The 21,962-nt window shown below is 45.1% G+C and overlaps 1 protein-coding gene across 1 annotated transcript in view; it reads right to left on the minus strand.

Annotated features, from left to right (window-relative positions):
- TENT2 (terminal nucleotidyltransferase 2) overlaps nt 1-21,962 on the minus strand; it is a 568,493-nt gene that overhangs the window by 475,403 nt on the left and 71,128 nt on the right. The window contains exon 3 of the mRNA XM_069223224.1: nt 11,095-11,350. Coding sequence (XP_069079325.1) covers nt 11,095-11,350 — 256 coding nt within the window. The remainder of the gene's footprint in view (nt 1-11,094; nt 11,351-21,962) is intronic.

Genomic DNA, 21,962 nt, shown 5'->3' on the forward strand with positions numbered 1-21,962 from the left:
AAAGCGTTCATTCTGATCTTCTGTGACCTTCCACAGAGGCATATACCTATGTATAGCACTGAACAAAAAAAAAGTTACAAAGACGTTATAGCTAGGTTCAGATTTTGCACACACAAACCACAGTAATTCAACAGTTATAGTAACTGTTATCTCAAGTAACTATAACTCGTGCCCAAGGTAACTATGACATGACAAATGATTAAAAAGCACATAACATGACAAAAAATGATAAATACTTATAAAGCGCATGAATGCCCGGATGCAACGGTTCAGAAAGTTCTTAGAAAGAAAAAGCCCTCAATAATTAGCAAATAACCAAGTTTTTAAAGACTTTCCGAAGAGAAGGAGATTGGTCACAGATTTAACATTAAAATGTAGGCTGTTCCATAGTCTGGCGGCACAGACAAAACTTCTGCCGCCTCAAGAGGAACGTCTGAACTTTGGTACTGTGACGTTTTTGCCAGAAGTAGAGCGGAGCGTCCTGGTGGGAAAGCACCATTTAAAGCTATGTTTAAGATAGTACGGACCCACATCGTGAAGGGCCTTTGTAGGCGATACACAGGACATTAAAGGCAATAGGCTTCTTGATTGGTATTCAGTGTAATTTAAGTAGAGCTTGAGATGCGGACTGAAACTTGGGAATCCCCATGAGCATTTAAGCTGCTGCATTCTGCAGTGTCTTAAGTTTGTTCAGCAGTCACTAGTGCTTGTTTAAATAGAGGGCGTTACAGTAGTCTATTTTAAAAAGAAAGAATAAGGTTTGTCACTACAGTTTCTGTACTTCATAGGGAACACATGGAAGAATTTTTCTTATTGTCCTTAAAGTGTAAAGGAAGAGTAGATGACTGCATTCATTTGGTCTCCGAAGGTGAGCTTGTCATCAAAAACCTAGATTCCTTACCTTCCTAATCGGAGTCGGGAGAGTACCCGATTCTTGTGACCACCAGGAGGGGGTCCAAAAGGGGATGTCATTGCCAAAAAGAAGGATCTCAGTCTTTACGGAATTCAACTTGAGGCAATTATCAAGCACACAATTATGGAACCTAGTAGTTGCATCGTAGTTGCATTGTTGTCAATACTAGAGAGCAAGGCAACAAGTTGAGTGTTGTCAGTGTACGACACCAGGGAAAAACAAAAGGCTCTGATCAATCTGGCCAGTGGTGTAACATGCATATTAAATAGCTTGCGCCCCTGCCATGCACAGTTTTCCCATCAATAATTTCACTGCAAATGTTGCAGTGATATTATCAATGAAGTGATAGACATCATAAGTGGTGCAATATGCGAGTTAAGTAGCGGTGCACGGAGAGGGTGCGAGTTATAGTTACCCCAGAACACAAGCTATACTTACTTGAGATAACAATAACTGCTGAATTTCTGTGGTTTTGTGTGTGCTAAATCTGAACCTAACTATAACGTCCCTGTAACCTTTGCTTTTTTCAGTCCATTTCTACGTTTTTTAAATGCTATTTCCTAAGTATAACACTTGTGTAACCTTTGGTTTTTTAGTGGATTTCACCTATTTAAAAAAAATATAAATTGTATTACAATGTGTACAAGTGCGTGTTATTGGCTGCATGGGAGCTTAAGTGGATTTGTTGGTCTGTGTGTGGTGGGTGGGTGTGTGTGTGTGTGTGTGTGTGTGTGTGTGTGTGTGAGTGAAGGGGTGTAGGAGTGGGTTTCAGTGGCTGCGTGGGTCTGAGCGGCTCTGGTAGTGGTTTGGTGGGGTTTTGAGCAGGTGTGTGAGTGGCTATATAGGTCTGTGAGTGGGTGCATGGGTGTGGGTCTGCGAGAGTATGTATTTGTGTTAATGACTGTATGAGTGAGTGTGTGACTGGGTCTGTGAGCGGGTGCATTGTCACCCTGGAACCGTGTCTCTAATCACAAAATGGCAGATGCAACTTTGCTGTGAGGTTGCAGCCAGTCAATCAGGGCACTGCTTTTGGCAAGTGGGTCCACTGCAGTGGATCCGCATCTTCAGATATACATAATATTTGTTCTTAAATAACTCCAAAACTACTAAACAGATTTACACCAAGTTTTCTGGACCAAGATCTAGCTTTCTGCCTAATTTGGTGTAATTCTATCAAGCGGTTCGGGCTGTAGCTGTGTCTAAAATCCCTATGAGAAATTGCACAGGGAAAACCTGTTTTGGGACCCCCCCCCCTTCTCTGCCACCACTTGACGAATTAACCCAAACCTTTCCAGACAGCAGTTGATGTGAGCATCAAACTACTTTTAAAATTTTCATGAAGATTCCTCAAACAAGGCCTAAGTTATTAGCAAAACAAAAAGCGCTTTTTCAATGGAACCTAGCTCCTAACTATACCTATCTACTGACAACTGCCAGTAGGTATTAAGACCAGTATCACTATGTAGATACGTGATATTCCACTTCTTGTGAGAAAAGTGTTTCTCCTGGGGTTAAACCCCTACTACTGTTCTTTGTCTCTCTCCTTCTCCTGTCTAATGGGAGTGTTTACATCAGTTTACATTTATTCTCCAGGGTTAATCAGCATCTTGCCTCAAAGTCTTCCAGATCGTCCAAACTCACTCATTCATTCCTTGAAATCACTGCAAGTAGTAGGCCAATAGCTCTCCAGTGGATGTGGATCTGCTAGCCCTAAAGTGAAAATCAAGTAATGGACTGAGGGATAAAAAGGGATGAGAATGACTTCCCTTTTTTGCTTCAGACTAGTCCATCCAAATAGGCGAGCATTACCATTGTGGCAAAAATGCTTCTAACTTTGGGTCTGTGTCATGGGGCAGCCATGAAAGATTTAAATGGAGCTTGGGGATAATCTCTTTACACTGAATATCACAGGTTCGACTCATCCACTCCAATCCTTTCTAATGCTAGGTGGGAAGTCCTTCTATCCCCTTCCGCTCTTCCCCCATAAAAAGGCCCTCTCTGCAAGCTAACTTTAAACAGACTAGGTGCTTAACCTCCCAACACAAAATCAAGCAGGTGCTAAGGTAGATCATTTAGGTCAGGCTTAGTAAATTTAAGTGGCTATGTCTGGGCTAGGAAGAGGAAGCACAGAAGGAAATTATTTTTCACTCTTAATGTACTGAACCAGGACTTCCACTATTCTCATCTGTACAAGACCTTAAAAAGGATCTTAATCTGTGATTGGAGGTTTAGTTTAGTTTTATGGATTTATGGATTTATAGAGCGCATAGCTACCCTAGCACTAAAGCTACACAATAACTCTCGGAAGACCAAGAAAAGCAGATTAGCTACTAAAGAGGATAGTTTTCAACTTCTTCCTAAAGAGAGGTTCTGATGGTTCGTGACAAAGTTCAGAAGGCAGGGCATTCCAGAGACGGGCAGCCTTGGTGGTGAAAGAGTTACCTCCCCATGATCTCTTAACGCGGGGTATATAAATCTGCCGCGTGGATGATGATCTCAGGTGTCTATGGGGGACATAAATAAAGATCTGCCAGCTGAAGAAGAGAGGGCCCCTATTATGTAAAGCTCTGTGGGTGATACACATAGATTTAAAGTGGATGCGCTGTTTGATCGGGAGCCAATGAAGTGCTACGAGAGCCGGTTTGGCAGAGAGGTGCCTGGGAGAGTTAGTAAGAAGTCTAGCTGCCGCATTCTGCACAATCGGCAGCCTTCTTACTACATACTCTGGGGAACTAAGATAGAGAGAGTTCCCATAATCCAGGCGGGAAAGAGCCAACGCTTGAATAAGAATTCTTCTGGCTGTAAAAGGAAGAAGATTGAGAATCTTCCTAAGAGCTCTAATAAGACCAAAACAGACAGAGGAAATTCTTTTTACTTGCAGTTCCATCGTCAAGCGGGGGTCAAGCTAAAAACCTGGGCTTTTTACCTGCGCCTTAGGAGGGGGCAAACTAATAAAGGCCTCCGAATGCAATGCTAGAGGAGAAGCTGGAGAGCCATTGCCTACAATCAGTACTTCAGATTTACCATCATTAAATTTAAGTTTGGAGGGGGTCATCCAATCGCCGATGTCCTTCATACAACCGGCCAAATTAGTGGAAGAAGAAACCCCAGTACTGGAAAGGGATACCACTAATTGTGTGTCATCGGCATAGGTGACCATTGAAAGATTGTGGGGAGTGACTACTTTAGCCAAAGATGATAAATACATATTAAAAAGCATTGGACTCAGAGAGGAGCCTTGAGGAACTCCGCAAGTCAGAGGAACGATATCGGACGAAAAAAAGAACGATCCAAAACTTGGAAAGTTCTTCCTATAAGAAAAGAAGAAAGCCAAGAGAGGGCCAGGCCTCCCAAGCCTGCCTTAGAAAGTCTGTCGCAAAGGAGAGTGTGAGCAACAGTATCGAGGGCTGCACTAAGATCAAAGAGGATAATAGCAGCATGTCCTCCTTGATCTAGTAATTGACGAGCAGACTCAGTCACCATAAGGAGCGCTGATTCCGTACTATGTTGTGCTCTAAAGCCCACTTGAGTGGGATGTAGAAGCTCATGACTCTCAAGATAACCGGTCAATTGCAAATTTACATGTTTTTCCAAAATCTTAGCTAGAATGGGAAGAAGAACAATAGGTCTGTAATTATCCAAAACAGAGGGGTCAAGCTTTGGTTTCTTTAGAAGAGGTTTTATAATAGCATGTTTGAGGGACTGAGGGAGAATGCCTAAGGTCAGAGAATTATTAAGTATTTTTGTCAATGGTGGGACAATGATGTCTGCAGCCCTCAAAAGGATAGAAGGAGGGGCAGGATCCAAGGGGAAGGCAGATTTAATATTAGAAAGAAATTTAAAAGTTAGAGCATCTGTGAGGGGTGAAAAAATAGTTAACGAGGACCCAACAAGAGGGGAGTTCGCAGCCTGCTCATCCAATGGCTCCTGGGGGGAGGACAAAGGAAAACCAGAATATATCTTAGTAATCTTGTCCTGAAAATGAGCTGCTAGTAGATTACTATGTATAGTAGAGGCTTCTATCACAGAGGCAGGCATAGGAGTTCTAGTATGCTCTTTAAAAATCAGATAGATTTCTTTCTGAGAGTCAAGGGAATTCTCTATTCTATTGCTATAATAAGCAGATTGAGCTGCCTTAATATTATGATGATAGGATCTAATGGCTTGCCTGTAAGCTTTTTTAGCAGAGGGACTGTAATTTTTTCTCCAGGCCCTTTCTAATTCTTTACAATTCTTTCTGAGTTCTAGTAGAGAAGACAAGAACCATGGATTAGATTTATGAGAAGGTTTTTTATTCTCAATTTGCCTGGCAGCACTAAATCCAGAGAGGTGGAGATCCAACTGTCAAATAAGTCAGCAGCATTAGGGGAGGAACAGTCACTAATCAGAGGAGGAACGAAGTGCAGTATGCCATGTTCTTAGCACCAGCTTTGACCAAGTACGCCCGGAGATAGTGAGCCTGGGTTGAGGATCCCTGGGAACATCATAAGGAAAATTAAATGACAGAAGAAAATGACATGTCCAAAGTAAAGGCAAAGAGGGTGAGAATGAGATCAGAGATGTTACTAAAAATAAGATCTAGGGTGTGCCCCTTCAAATGAGTGAGGCCAGTGAAACATTGGACAATGTCTAACGCGGTGAAAGAGGCTAACAGAGATTTTGCCGAAGGACAGTCTAAGGTTACAGGTGTTAAGAGTATCACAAGTACTGGGACGTAATCCTCAGACAGTGAATAGTACTGTTGGTGCATACAAAGTCCCATCTATGCAAGTAGGGGTGGCCCTCATAATCTGGACCAGCCACTCCCATTGCTTGGGACCTAGAATAGTTACCTTTAAACCCAGAGATGCTAGAAAAATTCAACATTTCTTTAATGGAGGTAGCAGGGTCCACTAAGAAGCATAAATGTAGTCGAACAATAAAATGGCATTGTACTTTCCACTTCTAGTTGTTAACTCTTATGACCTGGTAACTGCATTTCTTTATTTTTTTTCATTAGGGATTTCATCAAGAGGTCAAGTGTAAAGTGTAACAGTGGGCACCATGTCTCATTCCTCTTTAAAGTTGGCTATGTTGGGACAAGCGGTAAACTTTTCTGAAGAGAAATAATTGTTTGTGCCGTCAATTGACTGCGAAACGCAGCTAACAGAGGGTTTGAATGGCCCATTTAGTATTGTTCTGTCAATTTTGAAACTGAACTCCTCTTTATGCTTTGACCAGGATGAGAAGGGCCATTTTTAGTTAAAGGAGCACAGCTTCAAAACAAAACATCTTAAATAAGACCAAAAACTATTTACGTGGTGTGGGTCCGCTGGAAAGCCTGATGGTGGTCTCATATGTTATGCTATGTTGGTCATTTGCACACAGATTTGTGCCACACTTAAGATGTCTCAAAATTTGTGACAACAATAAGAGAAAAAGAAGTTAAAATTGCAACTAAAGTAAAGCATGAATCGGAAAAGAGCAAGTGTTCCACTCATCGGGAAACACACCATTATAAAATGCTTTGACCTGATGTGGTGTCCTGCTTTTCAGGTGAGTTGTATAGTCCCCTTTTGGGATGGTCACTCACCACGTTTTGCAGCTTGATGCTGTTGCTTTTGACCTGAAAGTGTACGGAGGCCTCCTAACCAGACCGCAGTATGGGTGCTCTTTCCCTTAAACTGCACTGAGATTTTTCAAACCCAATTGACAAGCACTTTACCACCCCTGTAAGGCCCTAGTAAATGGAACCAGTGGTACCCAGGGCAGGGATGGTAAAGGGGTTACCAGGACTGCAGCACTGATTGTGGCACCCTGCCTAATCCGAGTAAAGGTAAACCTGCAGAGCGGCCATGTCAGCCTGCTCGAGTCCGACTCTGCTCACACCAAGTGGAGACAGAGTCCATTCACTACCATAGCACAGGTCAATGACCCCTAACGCAGGCCTCCTTTAGTCCAGGAGGCAGGGTGCACTGTGTTATAAGTGTGGACATATATGCACAAGCATATATAGCCCTGTGACAGCATTCAAAACTCAAATCTACCGCAAGTGACCAGCAGTCCATAGGATAACATGGGCTGGCATCTGGACAGGTCCCGGATCTCCAACTCCATGATGGCCCAACTTATTTTGCCCATGTTAGTTGTCAAACACTCTGGGGGTTATTCCAACTTTGGAGGAAGTGGTAATCCGTCCCAAAAGTGACGGTAAAGTGACGGATATACCACCAGCCGTATTACGAGTCCATTATATCCTATGGAACTCGTAATACGGCTGATGGTAAATCCGTCACATTTGGGACGGATTACCACCTCCTCCAAAGTTGGAATAACCCCCTCTGTCTTTTAGCCCAGAGCAGGTTTCTCATGCCCAGGATTAGCTAACATGTACCCTAGTGGCATCCTTAGAGGGTTACCACCAAGATACCAGCCTTTTCCACCTTGGCCGCCTCTCCTGAGCCATTTGCCGCCAAAGACAAGAGTCTGCTCAGCTGCTGTTCATGCTAAGACTTCCCCCAGGACAGAGACAAAGGACCTGTGAAGGAAGGAGGTCACACCTCCACCCTCCCAGGATGGCTAGTGTTTACGTTGATCACAGCAGTGAGCCTCAAAGGCTTTCAACCGCCGTCGATATATAATCTTTTGTCCCCCATTCTAGGCCAAATCTCTTCCCGCCCTGTCCAGGCTGACAGGCAGGAAAATCACTTATGCAGGCGGTTTACATTTCCAAAAGGCTAGCCACAACCTTACTGTGGGCTAGGAGGTCTGCACAGCAGAGGGAAGGTTCTGCCATGTTAGAAAACCTTAGAATTAGTGGGTTCTGGATGGAAAAGTGAGGTACTCCACCAGGAAGTTGTCATTTCAGGGGTGGACTGGTAGCCCATTGGCCAATGTCCTTGACACCCTTAATGCCCCCTAAACTAGGGTTTAAGGAGCCTTCGCGGGCACCAGAACCTCAGTTCGGACTTTGAATCTGGGAAGAGGAACAAAGAAGATGCCGTCACTGACAACAGGACTTGGAAATTCGGCGCCGTGCAAAGAGAGGACTCTTAAGTGACCTCAAGAAGCTATTTACTGGAACTGAGTGATCAACATGAACCAGTGGTGACAACTTGTTGTTCCCAGCAAGCGGGACTCCAGTGGACGCCACAAACTAAAGCAGACTCCCCTGACTGGTGGAACCAGTCACCTGCAATCTGCAGAAGAATCATGCTGCGTCACAAGAATTACAACCTGTCGGGCCCCTCTTGAGTTAGCCCAAAGAAAGTCGGTGGCCAGCACCCCGGAAGTGGTAGTGAGACTCCCATCAAATTTCGAGCAGCTACTTCATTCCAGAGAACCTCCAGCCAATTAATTAACAACGGACTACTTTTGCTGCTGCCAAGGCTTGTCAGTCGCCAGCCCAGTAACCAATCCCATCTAAAACATCACCGACTCCAGAGCAGTCCCCAGCATAGTGACCGATGTCTGCAATGACCCCACTCCTGGGATCCTGCGTCCTGAAGGAGGCGACTGAGAGACGTGGCAAAGCATCTTTGGCACGACCCTCCCTGATTGATAGCTGAAAGCCTACCACTGCACCCAGAGTCCTCGGCCATGTTAGTGAAGATCCTACTGTGGAATTTACATCCTGGGACACCAAAGGCCTCTACCCTTTGAGGGTAGAGAGTAGCTCCAGCCCAAAGTACCAAGTGCTGCAATTTTGACAGAGCCCACAGATCTCATCAGCACCAAGGACAGCCAGAGCACCTCTGCACCTGGACTCCCCGTGCAAGGTAAAGGAAAACTGTCTGTTGAGATTTGGTCTAGGGACACACAAAACCTTAACTCCAGGTAGGTTCAATGAATCCCAACCCACAAGTCAATGATTGAACACCATGCTTTTCCCCCACTGACTTCAATGGTAACCGTTTGACAACTAAGAGGGTATCTATATTTTAATGATTCTAAAATCCACAACGCCAATTGTATGTAAGATACAAAGTTTGCTTTGGTGTCTAAATTAAGATAAAAAAGCTGCTCTATTTTTCTACATTGGTGTTGGATTTCTTTTGAGTAGTGTCATTTACTTATCGTCCATGTGGTTATTGTGAAATGCTTTATGCATGTTCTTCTAAGTAGCCTGACTGCTCTCTGCCACTCTACCAGGACTACGCTAAGGTTTACTGGTGTGAACCAGAGGTCCACATCTGGGAAATGTGCCAGTATTACATGGTAAGACTCACCAGTCATACAACATAATAGTGCCACTTTGCTACAAACAGATTATGACATCAAGGATTGTTACACAGTTACATTATGAACACTTGTAGAATTTGTACAGCAAGTGTCTGACTCTGGAGAGAATCCAGGACTTGGATATGGAGGTGCTGGCCGAGTCTATGATCTAGGTAAAGAGCCTTGTCTTCAGTGTCTTGAGGAACACCAAGGATCAGAAAGAAAATGTGACCTCAGGCTCTGAGAATGTGGGGGGATGTGTGGGTGCAGTAGGTGGGCCGAATGGAGGGTTCTGTTCAGGTGTGGAAATTGAAGCAGCTGTTGAGGTAAGAAGGACATTGATTGTGCAGGGCTTTGTACATACTTCTGAGAAGTGCTAGTGGATGGGGAGCCACTGGAAGTCTTTTAGGCGCAAGATGATGTTTAAGTGTATGGTGGGGGCTTGAGTGTGAGCCTTGCAGCTGCGAGTGCGTTGCCATAGTACAGGTTGCTAAAGATAAGGACCACAGTGACAGTTCTGCATGAGTTGTTTGGGAGCCAATTGAAGATTTTTTTCATAATCTTAAGGGTTTAGATACAGGAGGAGAGGATTGTTTTAACTCGGCTGGTCATTGACAGGTGGCATGCCCGTCACTATATCCAGGTGCTTGGCTAGGCAGTGTGTTGGTCCAAGCCCTACTGACTACAAGGCAGAGTTCCTTGAACAGGTGTTCTTGTCGAAGAGTCCCACTTCTGTTTGGTCTGTGTTGAGTTTCAGACAGTTGGTCTACATCCAGCTGGTGACTTCAGACATACAGGAGGTGAAGTTGGTCTATGTGCTGGATGTTTCATCAGAGAGGAAAGGGCTGAGCTGGGTTTCGTCTGCATAGGAGATGATGATGATTCAGTGGGATCGGCTGAGGTTGGCGAGCGGTGCCATGAAGGCGTTGAACAGTGTGAGGCTGAGAGATGCTCTTTTGGGTATTTCGCAGATGAGGTCGGTGGCGTCCAAGGTGTATGGGAGTCGAGCTGACCAATCGGCTGCGCCCAGTGAGGAAGGAGCTAATTTAATGGACAGAGGACCCTCATATGGCAGCTTTGTGTAAACTTTGAATGAGAATGACGTAGGAGACTGTGTCGAAAGATTCGGATTACTCAAGCAGAATGAGAGCTGTGGTGCCACCTCTGTCCATGATCAGTCAGATGTTGTCTGTGACAGCAATGAGGGCTGTCATTGTCCTGTAGTTGGGCCTGAATCCAAATTGGGTGGGGAGCTGAGGAGGTGGTGGTGGTGGTTGTTGTTGTTTAGGTGGTCGGCCTGTTATTTGCTGACCACTTTCTCCAATACTTTGACAGGGTAAGGCAACAAGGAGATTGTCCGCTAGTTATTCAGCGTCATTGAGTCTGCTAAGGGTTTGTTGGTGGGGATTGTGGGGGTCTGCTTCCATGCATTCGGGACAGTGACTATGCTGGTGGAGTTGTTGAGTTTCAGGGTCAGGCTGTGCCGATGGGGTCCACTCCTTTGGTGAAGACAAAGTGTGCCATGGTGATGAGGGCTCATTGATTAGCAGTCAGCCACAATGATTGGGGCTGAGCTTGTCTCTCCATCTGCTAGTGGGGTAAACAAGTCACTAGTCCTCTCATCATTACAACACCTGGGACTAATGTTTACTCAAGCTTTACACATGAACAAATTATGCTAGCGTATCACTACCCTAACAGGATTTACTCCAGATACTGCCTACTAGACCAATATACATAGTAGTCTTAAATGCAGTACAGAAGTGCTAAATCCTCATAGTACCATTCCCTCTGACAGATATTTTTGGAGCTTTGCCACCATGCACAGCAGGTTACACTATATAAATAACTCAAGCTTATAGCTCATTACGTTTTTAGATGTATTGATCTGTGCTCAAGCTATATACTGACAAAATAAAAGTAATGCATTACCCTATATAAATATTAGTTAATCTTATAAGAACATTAAACATAAGCAGTACCTTATCTTTGGCCACTGGAAGTGTTGTTTCCAAGCAGGGTGCTATTTGAGAATCTTGCAAGGGTGGAAGACGCCCTTTCACATCAGGTGTCCTTGGCGGTGCCTGGACAAGTGGTAGTTTCACAGATGTTGGAACTGAATATCTACGATCTTCTCTTAAAGGCACTAGTTGACGATGTACAGGGGATGACTGTGTGGGAGACTGAATTCGTTGTCGCTTAGTGTCAAAGGGAACAGGGTGTTCGTCACTTCGTCTCCTGCAAAATAAAGGGGTCAACTTGAAACTTAAAAAAACAGCTTTTTTAAAGTGTTAATGAAAGGTATACATTTTAAATACAGGTAGGTAACCACATACTATAAACATTAAGTATTCTTTCACGGTATAGATTTAAAGCCAATGTGATGAAAAAGACAATAAAAAGGCTGAAAAAATGAGTGTGCAGGGGATTATACAAATATACCCATTTCAGGCACAAGAACAGTTAAATAAACATAGAACACAACTCATAATAAAGTAGGTGAACAAGATTAGGGAGAGGGCACGACACACAACCAGAATCAAGTTGTCACCTTTAAAGCATTTAAAGGAAATTAGGTGTGCAGTCTCCTATAAATCAGAAGCACATATTCTGCAACAAGTTAACAAATGAAAATAATAATGCATTCTTTGCTTATACAGAGTTACAAGTAGCTGTCTACTGGCATTAACGAAGGGCCTTAAACATTTTAGCGAGACAGTTTTATCTATTTCATAATGGCTCAAATACCAAGTCATTTTATTTCACCTATCAGCTGCAGCTTTTACTACTTTCTGCTTAAACAGCTTTTACTACTTGGTATAACCAAATGGACGTTACCGATGCATTTTCTGATTGCTTTGTTACTTAATACTTCTGATGTGTTTATAAGAACTCTCCACTGGGGAAGGTTTTCAAATGAACAGTAGCAGTACCAAAATACATGTTTTGGTTCTCCCCTTTTGATTGCTTTTTGGTTCATTTTTATCTGGTGTTAACCTCTTCTAAAAAAATTAATAACATATTTTCAAATGATTTTTTTTTTTTTTTTAATTAAACCCAATACAGATTCAAACAAAGCAAATTAAGAGACTGACAAAATCAGATCAACCAAGTTTGCAATGCTTGCACTAAAACTGCCCTAAATCTGTGCAATTCGTCACCGGTTATACTTCCAGTCCTGGATAGCCCTGCAGGCGACGAAAATATTACATGGCACACGAGCCACTAATGAAACTGACAGATGTGTTTATCACTGTGTATCTGGATTATAATTCAGGTAGTTGGGATGTGTTTAACAGCCTATTAGTTCAACCGTTGATATGCAATCAAGTTTTTGCTTTATTCTTTTGGATCCTCTTATATAAATGAATGAATGGACTGAACAAAAATTCACTTTCATCTCTGTGTGTCCACATCACTATGTTAAATTGCTTTTGAATTAGAACAATATATGGTAATAAAGCATAATATGCCAGAAATACTGCAAGCTAACACTTGAGCCTGTATTGAAGCTTATTCGTCCTTGGTGCTAGACGTTTATTAACCTCAAGCCCAGTGATAAGTATATCCTATCGGCCGAGAAACTTCAGAAGCTAAACTCTTGTAAAGGAATTCCGAAGGAGGGCAAGCAATACAAGTGCAGGGACTCTGGCTCCAATTCTAGTACTTGGATACCTCTCTGACGTGGGTGAAATAAAAGGTGTCATCCGTAAGAATCCTGACCAGATTAAACAGGTGCCACTATAAAAATGCTGAGTGTAGCAATCCAACACGTATTCCACCGGTCCGACTGTCTTTTCTACAACATTGGTGTGCAGTCCTCTGTGGTGCCAAAACAGAGATGAATCAAGTACTATTTAAGAGGGCCAGTACTCATACCTCCCTCTATAGACAAGCGCGAGAAGCTCAATAAAGTGACTGCCATACTCAGCTATCTCTAGGCAAATATCTTTGTTATTATTTCTAGACGAAGTTTGTAGCCGTCCGAGGCCAGAGTCCAATGCGGTGCGGTGAAGGTGTTATGTGTTTTGGCCTCAGACTAGGGCCAACATCTGTAGAACTTGCCGTGGCAGGTAGGCAGAACAAAGGAAAAGAGGGATGGTTGAGTTTTACCCACGCAGAGGATCCTACACTCAGACAACCGGAGATGGGTCAGAAACTTCCCTCATCCAATAGGTACACAGATTTCACAAGGGTGAAAGGAAGGTTGTATGTGTGCAGACTGAAATGTCAGAGGAGGACACCACCAGCACGACACAAAGTCATCATTTGTATCAACTCACTCATGAGGCCCAAATGAAGGACATCATTTCACCAATCCACCAGTGATCCACACATCCCATATACACAAAACATACATCCCACATTCATGTCCAAAACATGATGAAGGCAAAGGACAAAAGTAATTGTACTTACAGTCCCTTTTTTGGGAGAGCACATAAGACAGTCTCACCAGATGGGCACAAATGAAAAGGCTTATTCTGCTCAACTAGAATATCTCTGCCACCACCACCAATCACCAAAAAAGCTGTATCCACCCTCTGTGAAAATGTGGGGAAATAAAGGTGTCCCTTTAATATAACAGTACATCTCTGATGGCGACACAAACCAGAAACATAGAGCTCATGACTGTCAAGCTCACCAGGGAACAGACTTCAGCATAGCTTACAAAAGACATGCAGAGGACTTTCATTTCAACACCTGTAGAGGCTGGAGATGATGGTTCATGACCAGCAAACCAGTTGTTTGAGAGCCCAACCTTCTACCCCCAGGATTTGTGTTGGGGTGCAGAAATCAAAATCATCAGTGTACACTTTTGCTTTTCGAGCCTGCTCTGTGACTTTACCAAATGAACTTGGTGACTTCACATTTTTTGCTCCCACAGTGAGGCTGTGCTGGTCAGTTACCACTATCACAGCGACTACATTTCCCTTCACCAGGTGTGAGGAGACTGAATGTTGTTGAAAGCTAAAAAAAAAAACGGCGACATCATTTAATGGTTAATTACCATCTTATGAATAAATCACTCTGTCCACCAGTTTACATGGTGTGTTACAATTTTTGGCCAATATGTACTGTGCTTCTCTGGTGTGAAAGTGAATGACTGTCTTTTATGAGTAAGCTAGCAATGCAGCAGAAAACAGAGGTTCACATCAAGGGTCCCTTTCGAGTTCATAACAACCTGCATCAAGCTTTCGCCCAGTGAGGGCTTTGTGCGGGGAATCTATCTTCACATCCAGCTAGATAAGAGACAAGAACTGTTTTTGCTGAGTAAACTGTTCTATCTCCAGGTCTTGATCATTCTGAATGGAGTCCTCTCCCCCAGTGAAGATGTGCTTTGCAGTGTTCTGGCAAAAATTCGATTTTTTTTTTTTTAGATGCAGCACACCATGGGAATGGTCATAAATTGCTCAAGAACTATATCAGTCACTAGTACCATTTTTGTGCCTGGACTTCAGAAGAAAACAGCACAGTTGGGAGGAAAGTGAAAACGGCCAGATCACAGTCACTAACCACGGTGTGTAAAGTAGACTATGCATAGGACACTGGTAAAACTCTACTGCTGTGTCCTGCCAAGAGGCAGGATGGCAGGGCAGTCCTAGAGTAAGGACAAGTACAGGTAAATAGGCTCCATTTTGTAATTTTCCATTCACTGCACTGTTCCCCGACTAGTCCTTTCTGCAGGAACACACATCAGGCCAGGAGAAAGGGCACAGGTGGAAAGGAGGAGGGTGTACAAAAAATGCAGCACTGGGAGGCATGGGGGTGGACAAAGGGGTCTAGTCTAGGGCCAGCTCTTTTGTTACCAGTACACAGAACAACATATGGGCGGAGGTAGAAGAGAATTTGCCTGGGCGGGAGGGAGGGACTGAATCACAAAACAACTTGGGGTCGGCTGCATCTGCAGACCAAAACATAACGTCTGGGTAGTGGCCCCTTTCTAAATGAAAATAACCTTTTGCAGCTACACAAGAGTTCTGGGGAAGTGGCAAACAGAAAACAAGTAAGTGGGTGCAGAGGGCAGGGAGACAAAACATTAACAAGCTGCAAATTATCTGATGAACACACACCAGCATGATGCATGTCAGTGACTATTTCACGGTGAAATATCCTAGAACATATGCATAATGTCTAATATGATTGAAACCGACTCAAAGATGGGCTTCTGCCTAGAGGCCAGTGAAGAATGAAATATGTTGGTGAGTCTGCGGTGCCCTATAACCCGTATGACTATGTGGCAACCTTTATAATCTTTAAACCCAACATGGGTATGTAGGATTTATACTTTCTGCTCAAGACCATTCTATTCAGGATGCACTGTTTCAGAGCTATGGCATGCTGGAACCTAAACTCAAAACCCCAGTTACAACTGGAAACTGTCAGAAGATAGAACATGCTTATTGAGGTCAAAAACGAAACGCTACATGTAGTATGCAATGCAACAGATTTTCCGCACCATTCTACAGTACCAAGGTAGTACAATATCACTTCAGGGCAGACTCTAAAGAGCATTAATTGTGACTGCATTTCTTCTGTGCATGCCTCTAGGTTACTATTTGTCACTTCTTAACTGACTTTTTAGATCAGTGGTTCTTATCCTTTTGACTTCTGTGGGCCTCCATCTAATCACAACTGGAACCCAGAGACACCCATTGAATCACTATAGAGTTTGCGGACCCCTACTGAGGCATTATGGTAACGTTTAATTTTCGACATTTGCAGACCCCCTCAGTAGGGGTCAGAACCGCTGGTATAGATCATTTATGGTGACTACCTGTACATACCGTATATCATGGACTGCTTCTCCGTCTCTCCAGGTGTATATTGATACAGCATTTATGAGTCTAGTTGCAAGAACATTTACAATAGCTGTCTACTTCCAGTTCATGCCACAGCCGGGTCCTCGGCTGCTTCTGGATGCATACTAAAGAGCATTTATGCTGACTTCATGCAACCAGCAATGTCCACAACTCTCTTCTCTAGCTTCTGTATGGACCCTAAACAGCTTGTACTATAGCTATCTGTAACAAATGAACTCCTGTGGGACACTTGTCTGTCTTCTCCTGGGTAGTTACTAGAGGACATTTATTGTGGCTGCATTTCTCCTGTACATGCCTGTGTGTTACTCCTCGTCGCTTCTGGCTGAACTCTTGAGATCATTTTTCTATTACTTTCTGTATTCAGTGAATGCCTGTGGCTCACTCACCTGTCACTTCGGGAGATCACTTAAGCATCGGTCATGAATTCCTGTATCCAGTGCATGAGTTGGGTTGTTCCTCTGTCGTTTCGGGGCTGATTCTAATGAAACCCATTTAATCTTTCACAACAATCAATTTAAGAAAAAAGTGTACAGTTTCTCACTATTCTTCCAGCCACTATACACCACGGCACTGCCTCCTACAATAAATTAAGAGTACCACTTATGTTACTCATGACTGACACCAAAACAATTCACACACAGGTCGTACTGCAATTCACTATTCTTCCACGCAACATTCCCACCGCAGTGCTTAGTGGTCCCCATCCACTAACGCCAGCTATAATTTAAATTGAATAGTTCATGAGGCCATCTAACTACTATGCACTTAATGCAGCCTCAATCCGGAGTGTGTCTTTCTATATACTAATTCTTCAACACTGCTGGAGAGTAAGAACGTTCATGAGTCCTCTAACTTTAGTTCCATCTTTTGTTGTAATAATTAACTTATTTTTCTTGAATGTCGACACTGTTTAAATGTTACTGTTCAAGCTGTGTTTTTAACCATAGTCTCATCACACCGCATCACGTCAGAAGGAGTCCGTGCTGCTCAAAAAATAAAAGTTGTTCCTTCCCTTTACTGTACTCACTGCGTGGTTTATTTATTTATTTATTTTAACAAACTTTATTGCACCTTCATGATGGTTATGTAGCATTATTCGATTCCGGTACTATTACGTTCTCCACCTTGCTTGGAAGTAATATCTATTAACATAACAAAACCCATTAGGCCACATTTAGCAGATCCCCACCTTATCAGGTGGCACTTGCAACCCTCAGCATTTAACAGTGTACATAGAGGAAAACAGTCCATCATGAAATCACAGTTAGCATCCCCAACCAACCCCCCCACCTTCCCTCCATGTGGTGCATCCATTGGTAGTGCTCACAAGATCTGCTCTACGATTCCGTCCATTTCTAGGAGATAATCGCTAAGTAGCGGTGTGTCCTATCTCAGCGCCTGGCCAGGTGTTGGTGATGTTGACCCAAGGGTGAGCAGGTGTGGCCATAATGTGAGCCTTCAGCCTTCTTCTGGCAGGTCTTCCTCTGTGTTCTTCAGTGAGAGTCTACTAATGTGTTCCCCAGTCACGCTCTGTATCTAAGGACCCTTTCACTTATTTTGCATCTCGGAGCCTCCCCTCAGCCTCACAGTTTGCTCATTTCTGAAGCTCCTGCTTGCATGTATGTGGGCTAGGGCCTCACGGGTCCTTCCACTGCCCCACAATCTCCCGCTCTGCTAAGGCGAACACCCAATCCTAAAAGCGACTAGTGACTATCATCTTCGCTGTATGGGGGACCCATCCCAATAAGCAATGGCGTGCCTCTTACGCTAACGGATAACATCTCCACCACCTCCCCCCAATAAGCAACTATCTCAGGGCAACTCAAGAACATGTGGTAGACTTCTGCTCCCACCTCCTGGCATCTCGGGCATGCATTATTTGTTTGCCCGAAATATCTATTTAACCTTCTGGGGATGAGGTATGCTCTATGTAGCACACAGAAGTTAATTAGATTGAATCTTGCATTCATAGTGGCTTTGGCTATGTTATACAGTATGGTCTCCCAATTCTTCTCGCTTGTGTCCCACCCCAGGTCCTCCACCCACATTCCCTTTAGGGGTAGCAGCTGGGTCTGGATGTCTCCTCGATAGTGCCAATAGAGGCAGGTGACTGCCTTGCATGTTCCTGCAGCAGTGAGGATGTATTGAAAGTAGGCAGTCTGTGGGATTCTGTCAGTCCCGATCCGCAGTGCTTGCGAATAGCCCTTTTAATCCCTGGGTGGGTCATACTGGAGTTGTAATTGATCAAAGGGCAAAAATACCCCATCCTCATAGAGGATCAAAACTCTTTTCAAATTCGTGCTAATGACTGCATTTACCATGATGCCTTGGGGTCACAAATGTTGGAATGGAAGACAGGGTGCTCCCCATTTTGACTGTTGTAATTAAGGCTCCCGTGAGCCTCTGAGCTGACGAGCTCGGGTGAAGCACCTGTGCGCCTTCTTGAGTGGTAATTAAACCTGTGAATACTTTCAAGGCGGCATTTCAAGCAACCCCGCCAGCTACACGTTGCTCTTCGCTGATGACGGCCAAATAGCCAGAAACACGTGTCCGAAGATACGGCACTCGCCGCACCAACTTATGGTGAAAAACTTTCAAAACTCTTTTCAAATTCGTGCTAATGACTGCATTTACCATGATGCCTTGGGGTCACAAATGTTGGAATGGAAGACAGGGTGCTCCCCATTTTGACTCTCATAGAGGTCTCGCCTGGTGGTTATACCCGCTTCCTGCCATGCTGTGATTTCCCACCACAATCTTCCATTAGGAAGCTCCCCAAGATGGCGCAGTGGCATGTCTGGTGCATAGGGGACTCTGATCCGCGCATTTCAGAGGCCAGGAGCCCAACATCGGCCCATTACTTTTAATTCAATCGTCTTGCCTGCACTTGTCAAGGGAAGGCCAAGTAGCAGCCTGATCAACCAAGGCATTTCAGAAGGCATAAGCCACCACTCTCCTCCCAGTCTCTGGTCACTTGCCAACCACTGCTTGAGATATTGGAATTGCTCCGCTAATAATAGGTTTCAACATCAGGGACCAAAAGACCTCCCTCTATTGTTTGCAGCTTTATGGTAGTCACCGCCACCTTGCACCTGCCCTGGCCTCATAAACTCAGTAACAATCTTATTGATGTCACAAAAATAGGAGGCCGGTATTCAAACTGGGAGGGTGGAGAAGTAGAGCAGTCGGGGCAGCGACACCATCTTCAGGAGAGCCACTCTAACCACAACTGATAGTGGCAGTGTTGCCCAGAAGGAAGTATTGGCGCGATGGGATCCAATCGCCAGGGCCAGGTTTCCTTCTAGCAAGTCCTCGGGAGCGTGATAAATGTGGACTCCAAGATACTGGAAGGAGTCAGGCTCCCATAACAGAGTGTCAAGGCTCACCGGAAGCTGCTCTGAATGGCGATTTACGCCAGTTCACAGTCAGTCCCCACAAGAAACCATATTGATCCAACATCTCCTGGAGACCTCTCAGCACAATCTGGTCATTATGGAGAAACAATAGGAGGTCGTCGGCATAAAGCGCTCAATGGTGGGTGCTACCTCTTCGTGTCAGGCCTCGATAAACCGTGCCAGTTTGGGCCTAGCAAGTCAAAGGCTCCATCGCCAAGGCGAAAAGCAGAGGGCTAGAGGGCAGCCCTGCATGGCCTTCCTCCCCGCCGCCCAGCTCTCCGAAACCAGGTGACCCGTACGAACTCTGGCTCGATGGCCAGAGTACAGAAGGCGTGTCCAGGCCAAGAAGCCCTCTGCCAGGTCCATCTGCATTATCACTTCACAGAGGAACTGTAACTCTAGGCTATTAAAGGCCTCTTCTGTTGAAAGCCAGAATTGCCGCTTTATCATCCTCCCTCAGAGCAGCCTCTAGTACCATGTGCAATCTCCTTATGTTATGTGCCATATTTCGGCCCAGGATAAAGCCAGTCTGGTCTCGATGATTAGGATCAGACATATGCAGCAAAAGGGGTGTGGCTAAAATCCTGCTCAGGATTTTGTAGTCAGGTGTGCAGCCATCTGCGATGTAGCATACTCATTCTTGGTCGATGCACCACAACAGAACTTTCCCCAACATTAACTGATACAACCCCCACAAACTCCCTACCTCCAGGACAAGTACGCCCCCCCCCCATCCAAACAACCATGTAGGTAATTAGCAGTCAATCCACAGTGGGAGCATCCATATCATGCCTAATATGTGCAGGCCACCCACCCTTATCGCCACCCCCACCCAGTCCTCCTTCGCCATGTGAAATAACAAATTAAAGTACCCCTAACATTGCCCTTATCATAAATACTATAGTCTGGTCTCTAAGTCCTCAACGTTACATATAGATTTTGGAGTGAAGACAGGTACTAGATCTGTTCACTAACGTCCATTCTCTGCCCTTCAGACAGAGTCGCAGGAGGCTGTTCTGAATTCTTTGGTCTTTCAGTCCAATGCACCAGGTACAGCACACAGTGAGCCCCTCCTCTCACCACTAGAAGAGGTCATCCCCATGTGTGGCATAAACATGGCACGCTCCTCATCCGTCAGTCCATCCTGGCTAGCAGCACTAGAGGCACTGGAGCACTAGGAGCCCTCCCCAGACAACTGAGGGGGTGATTTACGTCCACCTCTGCTCAGCGCCGCCAACTCCTGAATCGCCTGCTGCTGTGCTCTCGGTGCCATTCACTACAAATAGAGCCAGAATGTCACTTGCGGCTCCTCACCTCTTTCTCTTTTTTGTTGAGATTTTCATCCTCTCCAGGGCTTCTCCACTGGGTCCTGCATGAGCATGCACATCCAACCAGATCCATACCTTCTGAGGCATGTGGAAGAATTGTGGGCCCTCTGGCATGACCACTCCCAGGTGCACCGGAAAGAGCACAGCATATTGGAGGCCCAGTTGTCGCAGGTGATACTTGGCTACAGTGAATGATGAACTCTGTTTTTTGACAGCCCTGGTGAAGTCTGGAAATATCATTACTCTCTGGTTGTCTAGGTGGATATCACCTTTCACTCGGGAGCAAGCTAATATGTGGTCATGGTCCTTGTAGTGAAGCTACCATCGGTCTTGGAGGTGCCCCCCAGGTCGAGGCGGTCAGCCAGACACTCTGGGCTCTGTCCAGGGCATAGAAAGCAGACAATTCTGCCGGTACTATTGATTCACGTATACAGTTTTACAGGAAGAACACGGGGTCCCTTCCCTCTGCTCGCTCTGGTATGCCCACAGTCTGAATGTTATTTCGACGGGATCTCTTCTCCCAATCTTCTGCTCTGGTCTGTAACAGCTGTACCTTGACCCCAAGTGCCATCTTAGCTCGTATCTCCGCCATGTCCAGGTGAAGGTCAGAAAGTGTTCTCTCAGTGGTGGTCACCCTCTCGGCTAAGCACCTATGATCATCACGCAGAAGTGCCAGGTTGGCACTCAGTGTGTCAATTTTCATTTCTAAGACTTCTTTGGTGGTCGTAACTGCTTGTAGTATGTCTTGCAGGGTAGGACCAGCAGGCTCCTCCCTGGAAGGCTCCATGGTGGAGACCCCAGACTCCAGGTCTCCGCCTCACTTCCTGGATACCTTCCCAATCGGGGCACAAGGGCAAGCTCCAGCAAGCAGTCTGACAGGGGGTAAGCCACTTTCCGTCCATGGGCCACCCAGCTGGAGGTCAGCTCCTTGCTTCTGGTCTTCTCACAGGACTGCCCTCCTCCCCCTGAACACCAGCCCAGGCAGGCTTTCAATGTTGGAACTCCACCACACCTCTGCCGCTGTAGCTTGTGCCAATGTCCTTGGGTCCTCAGTCAAAGCTGGGGGGCACAGCGCAAAGGTCTGTCTCAGTGCGCCAGCCCCCAGCATCTCAGGCCGCCTTCAGCTGCACCGATCTCAGAACTGTCCAATCTTGGGTAATGTCTGGAGGTCCGGGGAAACGACTGCCCCTCCCCAGCCCCCTTCCCCTCAAGCATGTTGTGGTCATCCAGCTCTGCAGCCCAAACGTATGCTTGATCTGGGCAAGCTGGAGCCCTGGTGGGTAGCAGGCCCCGAGCTCCCCTCGTC

Source organism: Pleurodeles waltl, chromosome 1_1 (assembly GCF_031143425.1).
Source record: "Pleurodeles waltl isolate 20211129_DDA chromosome 1_1, aPleWal1.hap1.20221129, whole genome shotgun sequence".
Taxonomy (NCBI): domain Eukaryota; kingdom Metazoa; phylum Chordata; class Amphibia; order Caudata; family Salamandridae; genus Pleurodeles; species Pleurodeles waltl.